The 14,472-nt window shown below is 37.3% G+C and overlaps 2 protein-coding genes across 6 annotated transcripts in view; one reads left to right on the top strand and one right to left on the bottom strand.

The window, feature by feature from the left end:
- LOC139983124 (gem-associated protein 4-like) overlaps nucleotides 1-14,472 on the top strand; it is a 182,073-nt gene that overhangs the window by 14,972 nt on the left and 152,629 nt on the right. The window contains exons 5-8 of one of the 4 annotated variants that reach the window (XR_011798514.1): nucleotides 416-591; nucleotides 1,065-1,172; nucleotides 2,723-2,875; nucleotides 4,434-5,528. Coding sequence is in view for 1 of the 4 variants with exons in the window: in XM_071996495.1 (XP_071852596.1) it covers nucleotides 514-591; nucleotides 1,065-1,172; nucleotides 2,723-2,875; nucleotides 4,434-4,770 (676 nt within the window). In the remaining 3 variants the exon portion in view is untranslated. The other 3 variants (XM_071996495.1, XR_011798517.1, XR_011798515.1) reach the window with 3 other exon arrangements.
- The window catches only part of LOC139982778 (receptor-type tyrosine-protein phosphatase mu-like), a 138,023-nt gene that overhangs the window by 77,554 nt on the left and 45,997 nt on the right, over nucleotides 1-14,472 (bottom strand). The gene's annotated exons all lie outside the window — the stretch shown is intronic.

Raw genomic sequence — 14,472 nt, 5'->3', positions numbered from 1 at the left:
AACGGTTTCAAACTCAATGGTTAATCTCCCCGGCTGCTGAAACACTCCCTCACTCTCCCACATGTGACCGACAGACACGCTTCTGTAACGATCATAAAATGGACATTGAAAATGTAAATATTTTGAGCAATTTTACAATGTAACTCGGGAAATACCATATTGTGCAATTTTGTTCTTTTAGTTCCTTATTTACTGTTAATTCCTGGTTTGTTGACTTCCTCCATTAATTAGTGACAACATCCCTTCTCAGAAACTTTGAAGTTTTTGATTCCCTTAGTTCCTCATTTACTGTTAACGCCTGGGTTGTTGACTTCCTCCATTAATTAGTGACAACATGGATCTCTTCTCAGAAACTTTGAAGCTCCTCTTTCAGACACTGTTATCTTTTAATTTATTTTTTAAATGTTTATTTCAGCTATCTTTGAGGTGTATGAGTCAATTGCCTCTTCCCATGTTCCTGCATATTCATGAATGGCTTTGGTGTTCAGCTGAGAGGTGTGACCTCTACAGTATATGATATTACCATTGGATGACTGGGATCTCAGCTTGAACCAGACATTCAACAGACTTACAAATTCTAACAATTCTCAGGTTAGTTACTTGGCCAATTTAACATTTGCAGGTGAAAAACTACTATGTGAACAACAGGCGATACGCTGGCATAAAGAGAGTCGTGCAACCTCAGTTTTGGTTTTGCTTATTAGAGAAACATTTGGAAATTACAGTGAATAAGGGTGGGAGATTTAATTGAGTGGACAATTTTGTGATATGAAGTAGTTGTTTTTCTTAGTGGTGGCTTTGTATTATTCTGATGTATTGACCTCATGTGACCTTTAATGTACCTTTAATCATGTTGATGGTATCTAAGGGAGAGTAGATGATTTGAATGGAGACAGATATATATCATAATTTTTGTGAAATACTCAAAATGAGATACTTTCCTGTATTTGTTGCCTGTATATTGCTAGAAAAAAAAAGTGTAATTATTTCCAAAAAATGTTTTTTTTGTTTCACTTCTCAATACCACATATGAAACAGGTAAATATTTTCTGACTTTCTTTTAGCTCGCTGTTCAAGTTGGTTTTCTTATCTTACAAAAACCAGAAGCTACATTACAGAGAGCTCTTCTTCACGTGACTCAGAACCAGGAAGCTGTGAAAACGTTATGTGAGGTAAACTAAGATTTAGCAGCCTCCAGGGTATTGAGCAATCAGGATTGAGTTTAAGCATCACCTGGTGTGCTCTTTAATAATGGTCAAGACTTAAAAAAAAAAAAACAGTCATGGGTCATCAAGTATGTAAATGCCACTCTCATAAAAGCTGTCCTTATGTCGTGACAGGACTGGGTGGATGTGACTATGGACCACTGAATATTCGTAATTAAAATAACTTACGACATTAATAATAATTTTAATAATAATAATAATAATTTTTATTATTATTATTATTAACCAATTAACATTTTTAGTTCCTTTGAGACTTGGCTACAAGTGGAAGAACATCTCAGGTGGGAATAGCTCTCCTGCATGCAAAACCAAAACACCCAAAATTTTGTAATTTAGTTGTCCAGGGCTTGAACCCACAACCTACCAGACACTTGGTTCCATGATACCTCTGGTACAGATTGTAGTTGCCTTGCTTTTTTTGAAATGATTTCAAAGTATTAATATGTATGAGAAAGTTGCTCACTACATTGTCCATTATACCTACAGCTCTCATACGAGTATTGAAATGATTGCCACCCCCTGCCTTTAATATGGAACAGCTTTAATATATGAGAAAGTTGCTCACGTCATTGTCCATTATATCTAGAGCTCTCATACAACCATTGAAATGATAGCCACCCCCCCCGGCTGTACATTTCATATGGAACACTTTTAATAGATCTTTAAATATGATAAAGTTGCTCACTTCATTACGAGCATTGAATTGATTGCTATATTTCTAGCGGAGGTGGTTTGAATAAAAACAACTGCATTGCTTGTTTTCTCAACAATTATTAAATAAACATTTACTAGTACTTATTACCTGAATATCGGTTGAAAACAACATTGAGTGTCATATCCTGTATTTAATAGACACAAACCGGCATACTGGAAGTAAACACTATGGTAGAAATGCTGATATGTTTGAACTGGTGGCCATCTAAAACTTTAAATACAACGGGCACCATCTTTTTCTACCTCACAATTAGGTACACAACTTTCCCCTTGATTATCTTTATATTCATTTTTAATTCAGTGCCAGAGGCAGAAGGGAATCTATTCTATGCAGATGACATATGTGGGTGTGCCTGCATTTGTTGGGGAAGCATTTTCCTCCATTGCTATTTCAATCTGGTGATTGCTTGTATGAACGTATTAGGAAAGAAATGACTAAGCCTTCTGGCTTTCTTTTTATGTATGTATACATGTATGTATGTATTTTAGATCCTCCTGCAAGCAGGAACTCGCGAAGAAGCCTCATTGGCTTATCAAAGCCGCAAGCTGACCGAAGTCAGTCTCTTACATCCATATTTAACGTCCATGATTATGAATTGTTAATTGTCAACAACTCTGTTACTGGACGACATACATATTAATTTGGGAGTGACTCGAACCGGGGACCTTATGATTGAAAGGCACCGGCTTAAAACCACTGAGCTAACACTGAGCTAACACTCCTTTAATATATTCTATAACCATTCCACTGGTTTGATTTTCCTCTGATATTATTGCTATAGGTCGTACAGAGTTTGCCACTGCTCAAAGAGTCACATCCGTCAAGAATTGGAAAAGGTCTGCTCTTTTCGGTCTTGTTCCAGTATCTGCAGACTGAGGCTTGGACAAAAACAGAAGAATTGAACATATTCAACTTTGTGGTGTGCTTGTGTCAGGTAGGATATGGATAGGTGATCTTGCGGATGGGTGGAGACAGCAAAGATTGTGATTGGAAACAAGGTGGTGGGGTGGTCCGGGGTGGTCCGGGGTGGGGGGGACAGAGGAAAGGTCAAGGAAAATGGGGCTTGCTGATGTTCACTAGTGGAAATGTGGTCCTCCTGCAAATTTTTAATTCTCTCCGAAATGAATGTGAAAGATGATAATATGGGGTAAGGTTGACACATTGACATGCTATACTCCTTTGCCTCTTTCCCTTTATTCAATAATATGAACTCTCGTTCACATCTTGTTGATGTTTCACACTTCCTTCTGTTTATATTTGAACAGGGTTTCCTTTACGGTGTTATTTTTGTTTCCCCCCCGCCCTGCTCAACTTTCATCAGATGATTTGTATGACTTTCCCGGTTCACTCTATCTATATTATTCCACGAACCTTAAGTAAAGTTATGACTATTATTTCCTTTACCGTGTTATTTTATTTATTTATTTATTTTTGGACATGCTTGGTTTTCTGTTTTCCTTTCATCAGATGATATGTATGACCTTGCTGTTCGCTTTTATCTATTTTATTCCACAAACCTTAAAGTGAAGTAACGACTATTATTTCCTTTACCATGTTATTTATTTATATATTTATTTTTGGACATGTTTGGATTCCTGCCTTCCTTTCATCAGATGATACTGTATGATCTTGCGTGCTAACTTGTTCTATATTTTTCCAAAAACCTTAAGTGAATGTACAACTATTATTTCCTTTTCTATAGATTCCTCTCAGTTTGGTTTAACATTCTACACACAATTTTTTTTAAATCAGGTTTTTGAAAGGTTCTTTTCATTCATGTTTAAAAAAGTTCATAACAAATTGTTAAAGACAACAAAAAGAACTTGGATACAATCATACCCCTGTTATGGTTTGTTGGAGACTACACAAGAGTTAGTTTGTTCTATGTATGTATGACCACAGTCATATAAAAGATTCCTCTAACTATCTGTCCAGCTGAGTGTAGGATAATTGTTTCCTTTCTAACATTGATAGTATTTCTTCTGCATTCTACTGACCAGTGTCAGTGAACGCTATACGTCATCTGTCTTTCTCCTCTGTATGTTAGGGTGAGGGTGTGATGTTGTCCATAGCAGTCTTAGCCTTTAGCTGTATGTCCATTGGTTGATAATGTCTGAATAAATGGTGGCATATCACTTGATTCCCACAAAGCAAGTAATACTCTTTTCGATCATAACTTTTTAGTATCACAATAGCAAGCCCTAATTTGCTTTTTTTCCAATCCCCATTTTTTTCATGCCATATCATAAGCTTTTAATTATGAAATCATGATTTACTGAATAATAAATTAATTTTGTGATTCATCATCTGGACTGAGTGAAGAACATTCTGAATAAATCAAAAATTTTTATTCAAATTCTCATTGATTTCTGTCAATTTTGTGAGCTTCAAAATACTTTTATATAAGAACATTAAACTGTCTAGCCAGTTCGGAAGATTCAGGTGTAACTAAATTATTAGCAAACTAAATGGTACTTTCTTTTATTCAACAGGAATCTGTTTTCTTTGACTCTCCGATCCTGCAGCCACCTGTCTTGTCATGTGATGAACTTCTCGTAGATTTAATATTTCCGAGCCTTTCGTTTGGATGTAATGCCATAGAGGGCAGCAGAGTGGCATCCACGATGCCTTTGGAGAGGGCGCTAAAACTACTCAATAGACTTTTGCAATCAGCTGTAAAGTACATCTCACAGGAACTGTTGTTTTCCTCTGTGATGTGTCTGTGTGAATTGTTGGAGAGTAACTCTAAACAGTGGAGCTTAGTTAAGGAACTCTGTACCGAGTCCCTGCAACTGGTCTGTAAGGGTATAACCAACGTAACTAATGATGGTAAGAAATATATATCGAGTCTGACTTTGTGGTACAACACGGTATATGTGTACATAGATATCAATATATATCTTTATATATATATATATATATATATATATATATATATATATATATATATATATATATATATATATATATATAAAGATATATATTGATATCTATGTACACATATACCGTGTCTATATATACCGTATCTATATATACATACATATAGCTTTATATATCAATATATCTTTATACATATATTTATATATATGGGCAAATTCACAGTAAACCAACACGAAATGATAACATAGAGGTTTTTCACAACTAAAATTGATATTTCCAATGTTCTGTAATGTTCAATATTACTCATTTGAAGCAAAGAGCTAGAGTAAAAGTTTCAACTTCCTACTAGAATTTTGAAAATATGGCTCATTAGAATCCTATAGGAAAATAACGGTTGAACATCGACATTCGGCAAGAAAATACAACGGTTGCAAAACATTGACCTACATCACATAGCTGGTAATTTTTCATAAAGTTTGAAACATACTTAGTCTTTGACCTTTTCCTATGATGGCATACAGTCATGTATAACTCACAACCAAATTAGAGTAAATTATGATGTATATATCACGCTCAGTACAGCATGAAATAGATGACGGGCGAACATGTCAAAAATGTTCGACCGTTATGTTAAAAAATGGCATAACTCTGGCAATTCTTTTGGGAGTTATAGGCTTTGATGTGATGGTAAAATAGTTAGCAATACATACTGTTTTTGTTCTATTTCTTTTGAGTTATTTGAAGTGTATCACTGTGCCCCATGATTCTCTCTGCCCCATGATCCACTCTTCCCCCCCCCCCCACTGATTAAGATTACCACAATAAACTGTTTCAAGAGCATTTGGGTGCAATTTGCCACAGTATTTACCAACTGCTATAAACAAACACCCAACCCCAGATCCGATTTTGGCTAATTACTTCGCAGGCTTAGGTCAATTGTTACTAATGTTCACAAACACACTGAATGGAGGTTATGAATTATGACTAAAGCACCATACACAATACCCACCGACATAATATTATAGCCCTATATGTTCTCACTCTGTACTCTTGTTAATGTGAAAATATCATAAAAGACACCCCACCCCTGAAATAAGACTTCGTTAAAAACACGAATAATAGTGTTACTTCAAGCTGTATATACAACACATTTTTAAACTTTCTGTAGCTTAACTGACAGTGCTACAAGGCCGGCCAATAGTGTCATCATATGATAACACATATCACAACCCCCTCCGCCCGTCCCCTAAAGGAATGAAACTTAGCGAGACCAAATCGTCACGGCAGCTCACCCTTTTTTCACCTTCACGCCATATCGAAAACTACAAAGAAATAAAGTGGCGCTGTTTAACTAAAATTAAACTTGTGCTTACAGCCTAAGCTAGTGCTTACAGCCTAAGCTACAACCTTAGCTATCCTAATAATAATCTAGTATCGACAGGCGCGTAGCCAAGGGCATTTTTTTTTAATGTTTTTATGATATCTCTAGTATTTTCAAAAGAGAAAATGGTAAGATGCAACTTACAAGGCCTGGGAAGTGCCATTTCCAGCGATCTGCGAAGCATTTTCAACCAAAATTTTCTTGTACGCTTCGCGCTAACATGGTGGCGCTACGTTTAGATAGTTTGCAGAGCCGTATATAGAGAGAGTTTGGCCAACCATGTAACCGATTTGGATTGGTCGAGAGGGAAAACGCCCACACAGGGTGGTAAAATAGGTCCACTTGAAAACTTTTTAGCAGGCGACACGCATACTCACAGTGTATAGACTATCGTTTGTGTACACGAAAAAAGTACGAAATTATGAAAGAAATGGTGCTGGGGATGCTGCAATCGGTCAGAACATGGATATTGTTGTTTGATTTTCCGACTGACCATAAAAGAAGAGGAATTTTTTGGAAGTAGAAAGAACAAGATGGAGATCTAATGAAAAAAAGTCCATGCCACGAAAGTGCCCATTAGCTATAGGTTGCATCTAAAAACCTGCCGTTTGTACTGAATGGCAGGTTTTTCCAGTTGGTTTTGCTGAGTGATCAGTCCCATCTTTTCACACCTCAGTTGAACTGCCTTTTCGCCTATTATGCAACTCTTCACACAGCTAGTAGCCAAATCACTATCAAGTCAAGGCAGACATGGCAAGGTGTGAACAAATCAACTCTTCCAAACTAATCAGTCTGTTTGCAGAAGAGATAAAGTGTCAAAAAGTTGAGGTCAAGAGAGCTGAAAAATGCAACATATGGCTAATGGACTAATTCTTGTCATGCTGTGTAGCCTAGGCCCATACTAGCCATAGGCCCTAGTGTAATACGAGTAATGTACAAGCAATGCGAGAATTTTACGTTCAGACTGGTTTCTGTAATTACATGCATGGCTATTCTCTCTCGTTTTACGATCCACAAATTCGATTTCATTATGCCAGCTCATCTAATCATAGGCATGGCAGTTTCATTCGCACATATAGTTATCCTAATTCCTAGTTATTGTATACCTAGGCTATGCCTAGCCTAAAATAGTATCACTTTTAGTTTAATGTAAAAGGGTGGGCTAGCCTCTAGGCATCACGTAAAGCCCTAATCCTTAGTTAAGCCCGAAGCATAAGTTAAGCCTGGGCTTAGTTAGACCTGGACCATTCTTGCTATTACTACAACTGTTATAGCACATTACATAATATGGCACAGTATAAGGCCCAATTAAACTAGGTCTATGGAAAACAAAGTAGCCTAGGCCTAAACTAGTTAGGCTAGGTCTATACTCATTGGCAACTTGTGGGTTGTGTACACATACAGGCCTAATTATATAGACCCTTTTAGTATGCCATAAACAAGTGCCCAAATGGTTAAATGATTTTGGTTTGTGTTAATTGTCAGCATTGGCCTAGCCTTTTTAGGCTAACATGAATTCAGCCTAATTTTTTCTTCTTCAAAAGTATAGCCTAGGCCTTGGTGTAATTTGGATGCAGTCAACTATCATTTATCAAAGTTGCATCAGTACCTCCTTATTCCCTTAATTGACACCCACATTGACGATTGAAGTTAAAAAAAATCTTTTTAAATTATCTTTAGACAGTAAATTTCAACTCCCTGAATTTCAGGACTTTTTTTACAAATCAAAGGTGACATGTGCTCTGAAGAAAAACTCCTAACATAAAAAGCCACAGTTAGCAGACTGTGATAAAGACAAACCTGGTGAGTGACTACTAGACTGAAATCCAGTTCCTGCAACCACAGCAATAAAGTCTTTGTTTTAATCAATGCACTTGTGTGTTTGAAACTTTCAAATGGACACTCAATGGCAGTTGGTTAAGATATAAGGTTTTACCTTCATCATGGAGAGTTGAAGAGAATCTGCCTCATCATCTGAATAATGGACTCAAGGATAGCAACAAATCATGATTGGATAATGATTTTGAGCAAGTAAATATCTGGCAATTTGAAAGTTTGTATTATTTTTTTACATATTATTTAAGCTGTTTAGCTCACACACAAGCAAATGATCAAGTGACAACAACCGATGCAGTATATTTAAAGGTATTGAAGACTCGCCCTAAACCGCATGCCACGCTCTGAAAAAGTTTACTTTCTGTTGCTTGCAAGTGAAGTTTTTTTTGTGTCGCTACAAAATGCAGACAGTAATGAAACCTGATACCTTGTTATCTTTTATCTAGACCTGAGATGTCCACGCTGCTATGTGCACTGTGTTGTGGGTATTGACTGTGATGTTTGTATTGACTGTACACTAATGTCTATTTACAGATGGTAGCAAGCTGTGTGTGTATTTTATGGGATCAATGGTGGTGTCTAACACTTACACCGCATTCGAAACTAGGTCAGATAACCGGCATGAGACGTTTCTTTGTGCGGGAGTCTCCACACCCTTTAAGGAGAAGTATTTATATCCCATTAATAGAGAAAGAATTATGTTTCAATTGGTAGCATGCAACTTAAAATTTTGCAAACATTAGATACAATCAAACAATAACAAGGTTCATTTACAAGGTAATCTACTGCCCTTTATTTCACATAAGTCTGTCACATCAGAAGGTCACAGCTTTCAATAATTATACAAACAAATTCCCTTGATGGGTGCTTCGTTAGATTCCTGCAATTTTCAAGTTTATCAATGTAATAAGTTCTGAATGTGGCAATGTGGAGAAGCTTTGGGATAATCTGTGGATAAGACTGCCAGACTATCAACAAGATTCCACATCCATGCAACTCCAACTGCTTCCTTCACCTCCTTGCAGATGTACCACATGTCCAAAAAAAAGTCAGCATTGGTTAATGTAATTAAAATCTGGCTTCCTCCTGAGCTGGCAAATACACATGAATTGTCAAGTACAGAGGTCAGTGTGAAACCACTGAAAGATCTTCTCAGCTTTCAAGAAAACAAAGACTTGAAGCCAAATTGACAGAGGCCACACTGATACCATTCCACTCTCATAAGATGAAGGTATCACACACACTTCATTTTGCTTCTGCGATGCAGTGCCTGGTAGACTGTGAGGGTCACCCAATGGATGTTTTAACAACTGCCTGGTTTATAGAGCTCTGCAACAGATAATTCATCCTGATGTCTAGTCGTCATCCTGTCATGGCCTTGAGCAAGTTGAACCCACTTCAACACAAAGCAGCTATTGAATTCTTGTCTAGGTACTGTCAAATCCACATCACCATCATTGCTGGTTCCAGCTACGCTGACCATGATAAAAGAGTACAATGAGGGTTTTTTAATTCACCCAACAGAGCTTGCATTCCAGTACCTTTGGGCAGCTGAAAAGATATTCAGAAATTGTTATATATGAGTGTGTTTGTATGCATGCATATGTGTGATTTTCTTGCTTTACAGAACAGCTCCATTTTGATAAGCTATGTAACGTGGAAACCTGCCAATCATATGTTTGATATAGGACAGGCTGAAACGATTCTTAAATGGAAAGCTTAACGACTTCTTGCATTTTTATACATCACTGTTCAGGTAAGGCCAGTAAGGGCAGTATGAAGAATAAGTATATAACAATTAATAATTATCATTATGGCCATTTGCTGTCTGCATAATAACAAACTGAATGATGTCATCAGCCCTGTGCTCAGTTGACAACACTGACAAGTAGGCACACTATGTCAGTGTGATCCATGAAACCTTATTAAGGACATGACCTTATAGTATATATGTTAATGGAAAATACATAAGCTACAACATACACCAGTCTTCAGTTGTTGCAGGTTTTTTTTTTCTCGACAGACCCATTCAATCTGTTGCACCTACTATAGCCTAGTACTACATTCCTGAGAAATTAACACCACAATATCAGTCTTAGGTTTGCCCACAGACTCCCAACTATTGCTAACTCCTACACTCAAGTATATAGTTTAGTTTAGTAGAACAAAAGACCAAGAGAGACATTCAAGTCCCCATTAAGGACCCTAAGGCTATATGAGAGGAATAAAACCGAGGCCATCAAATGTCATACCCAATTACAATGCTTAATGTACTCATCCAAAGTATTCTTAAACCCATTCACACTACTTGCAATTCAACCTTCTCAGGCAAACCATTCCATCCATTCACAACCCTTGTATAAGTTGTATTAGACTTTAGAGAAAAAGTTATGCCGAATATTAATCCTACTATGTAACTTCTGGAGTTTAATACAATGACCTCTGGTACAACTACTTTTTGGCAAACCTGAAAAGATCAGTAAAGTATAAATTGTCATTTTATGTGTGGGCCTACTTAATTTAATTGAAGGATCTATTAATGTAGGCCTGATGCTATAGTTGTGCGTCTGTAATCTAGCCTAGCCAGGACTGTGATGTGTGCTTTTCGTTTGTATGACTAAAGTAGGACTAGTAGTATGAGGCGTAAAATAAAACAAGTGTAATGACAGGTTTTCAGCTAGTTTTCTATGCATTTCAAGTGTGAAGATAAACGTAAATGTCATTAACTAACGCATACTCTAATTCATTACCTGATATCCATTTTGTTCCTCGTATGCCTGTCAAAATCTGACATTCTGAGTCGCTTCGTTTGTTCGCAACGAGCACAGTGTGCAAAGCTGCTATATATTGTGTGTGGTGTTTTTCGTGTTTCGCGCAACTGGTAACGACAACTGGACCTATTTTGATGCCCATGGTTTGCGTGTGACGTCACAAATCGCCAGTTGGCCAAACTCTCTCTATATACGGCTCTGATAGTTTGCAGAGCCGTATATAGAGAGAGTTTGGCCAACTGGCGATTTGTGACGTCACACGCAAACCATGGGCATCAAAATAGGTCCAGTTGTCGTTACCAGTTGCGCGAAACACGAAAAACACCACACACAATATATAGCAGCTTTGCACACTGTGCTCGTTGCGAACAAACGAAGCGACTCAGAATGTCAGATTTTGACAGGCATACGAGGAACAAAATGGATATCAGGTAATGAATAAGAGTATGCGTTAGTTAATGACATTTACGTTGATCTTCACACATGAAATGCATAGAAAACTAGCTGAAAACCTGTCATTACACTTGTTTATTTTACGCCTCATACTACTAGTACTAGCCTAGTCCTACTTTAGTCATACAAACGAAAAGCACACATCACAGTCCTGGCTAGATTACAGACGCACAACTATAGCATCAGGCCTACATTAATAGATCCTTCAATTAAATAGAGTAGGCCTACACATAAAATGACAATTTATGCTTCACTGATCTTTTCAGGTTTGCCAAAAGTAGTTGTACCAGAGGTCATTGTCTTAAACTCCAGAAGTTACAAAGTAGGATTAATATTCGCCATAACTTTTACTCTAAAGTCTAATGCAAGGGTTGTGAATGGATGGAATGGTTTGACTGAGAAGGTTGAATTGCAAGTAGTGTGAATGGGTTTAAGAATACTTTGGATGAGTACATTAAGCATTGTAATTGGGTATGACATTTGATGTCCTCGGTTTTATTCCTCTCATATAGCCTTAGGGTCCTTAATGGGGACTTGAGTGTCTCTCCTGGTCTTTTTTCTACTAAACTAAACTATATACTTGAGTGTAGGAGTTAGCAATAGTTGGGAGTCTGTGGGCAACCCTAAGACTGATATTGTGGTGTTAATTTCTCAGGAATGTAGTAGTAGGCTATAGTAGGTGCAATAGATTGAATGGGTCTGTCGAGAAAAAAAAACCCTGCAACAACTGAATACTGGTGTATGTTGTAGCTTATGTATTTTCCATTAACATATATACTATACGGTCATGTCCTTAATAAGGTTTCATGGATCACACTGACATAGTGTGCCTACTTGTCAGTTCTGTCAACTGAGCACAGGGCTGATGACATCATTCAGTTTGTTATGATGCAGACAGCAAATGGCCATAATGATAATTATTAATTGTTACTTATTCTTCATACTGCCCTACTGGCCTTACCTGAACAGTGATGTATCAAAATGCAAGAAGTCGTTAAGCTTTTCATTTAAGAATCGTTTCAGCCTGTCCTATTTCAAACATATGATTGGCAGGTTTCCACGTTACATAGCTTATCAAAATGGAGCTGTTCTGTAAAGCAAGAAAATCACACATATGCATGCATACAAACACACTCATATAACAGTTTCTGAATATCTTTTCAGCTGCCCAAAGGTACTGGAATGCAAGCTGTTGGGTGAATTAACAACCCTCATTGTACTCTTTTATTATGGTCGGCTTAGCTGGAACCAGCAATGATGGTGATGTGGATTTGACAGTACCTAGACAAGCATTCAATAGCTACTTTGTGTTGAACTGGGTTCAATTTGCTCAAGGCCATGACAGGATGACGACTCGACATCAGGATGAATTATCTGTTGCAGAGCTCTATATACCAGGCAGTTGTTAAAACATCCATTGGGTGACCCTCACAGTCTACCAGGCACTGCATTGCAGAAGCAAAATGAAGTGTGTGTGATACCTTCATCTTATGAGAGTGGGATGGTGTAAGTGTGGCCTCTGTCAATTTGGCTTCAAGTCTTTGTTTTCTTGAAAGCTGAGAAGATCTTTCAGTGGTTTCACACTGACCTCTGTACTTGACAATTCATGTGTATTTGCCAGCTCAGGAGGAAGCCAGATTTTAATTACATTAACCAATGCTGACTTTTTTTTGGACATGTGGTACATCTGCAAGGAGGTGAAGGAAGCAGTTGGAGTTGCATGGATGTGGAATCTTGTTGATAGTCTGGCACTCTTATCCACAGATTATCCCAAAGCTTCTCCACATTGCCACATTCAGAACTTATTACATTGATAAACTTGAAAATTGCAGGAATGCAGGAATCTAACCAAGCACCCATCAAGGGAATTTGTTTGTATAATTATTGAAAGCTGTGACCTTCTGATGTGACAGATTAATGTGAAATATAGGGCAGTAGATTACCTTGTAAATGAACCTTGTCATTTGTTTGATTGTATCTAATGTTTGCAAAATTTAAAGTTGCATGCTACCAATGAAACATAATTCTTTCTCTATTAATTGGATATAAATACTTCTCCTTAAAGGGTGTAAAGACTCCCGCACAAAGAAACGTCTCATGCCCGTTATCTGACCTAGTTTCGAATGCGGTGTAACAGAAGTGTTAGACACCACCATTGATCCCAGAAAATACACACACAGCTTGCTGCCATCTGTAAATAGACATTAGTGTACAGTCAATACAAACATCACGGTCAATACCCACAACACAGTGCACATAGCAGCGTGGACATCTCAGGTCTAGATAAAAGATAACAAGGTATCAGGTTTCATTACTGTCTGCATTTTGTAGCGACACAAAAAAAAACTTCACTTGCAAGCAACGGAAAGTAAACTTTTTCAGAGCGTGGCATGCGGTTTAGGGCGAGTCTTCAATACCTTTAAATATACTGCATCGGTTGTTGTCACTTGATCATTTGCTTGTGTGTGAGCTAAACAGCTTAAATAATATGTAAAAAAATAATACAAACTTTCAAATTGCCAGATATTTACTTGCTCAAAATCATTATCCAATCATGATTTGTTGCTATCCTTGAGTCCATTATTCAGATGATGAGGCAGATTCCCTTCAACTCTCCATGATGAAGGTAAAACCTTATATCTTAACCAACTGCCATTGAGTGTCCATTTGAAAGTTTCAAACACACAAGTGCATTGATTAAAACAAAGACTTTATTGCTGTGGTTGCAGGAACTGGATTTCAGTCTAGTAGTCACTCACCAGATAATTCGTCTTTATCACAGTCTGCTAACTGTGGCTTTTTATGTTGGGAGTTTTTCTTCAGAGCACATGTCACCTTTGATTTGTAAAAAAAGTCCTGAAATTCAGGGAGTTAAAATTTACTGTCCAAAGATAATTTAAAAAGATTTTTTTTAACTTCGTCAATGTGGGTGTCAATTAAGGGAATAAGGAGTTACTGATTCAATGACTTTCTGGCATAAGTGCATTTATAATGTGTTAAAACTTGAAAGGTGTATCATACTGCATCCCCCCCCCCCTCTTAATTTGCACTCCGATGGAATGCACAGACAGTTTTGCTTATTAATGAAATACCAGTTAACACTAAATTTTCAAGTCAAACGAAACCGTGCATTGCCTAAGCTAGGCCTACGCAATAGTTTGAACATTTCTTTATCAACATGTGGTGACAGGGCTCTTAAGATAATTCAGT

This window comes from Apostichopus japonicus, chromosome 2 (assembly GCF_037975245.1).
Source record: "Apostichopus japonicus isolate 1M-3 chromosome 2, ASM3797524v1, whole genome shotgun sequence".
NCBI classification, from domain to species: domain Eukaryota; kingdom Metazoa; phylum Echinodermata; class Holothuroidea; order Aspidochirotida; family Stichopodidae; genus Apostichopus; species Apostichopus japonicus.
The sequence above is the reverse complement of the archived record's forward strand: the minus strand, read 5'-3'. Positions and strand labels throughout refer to the sequence as shown.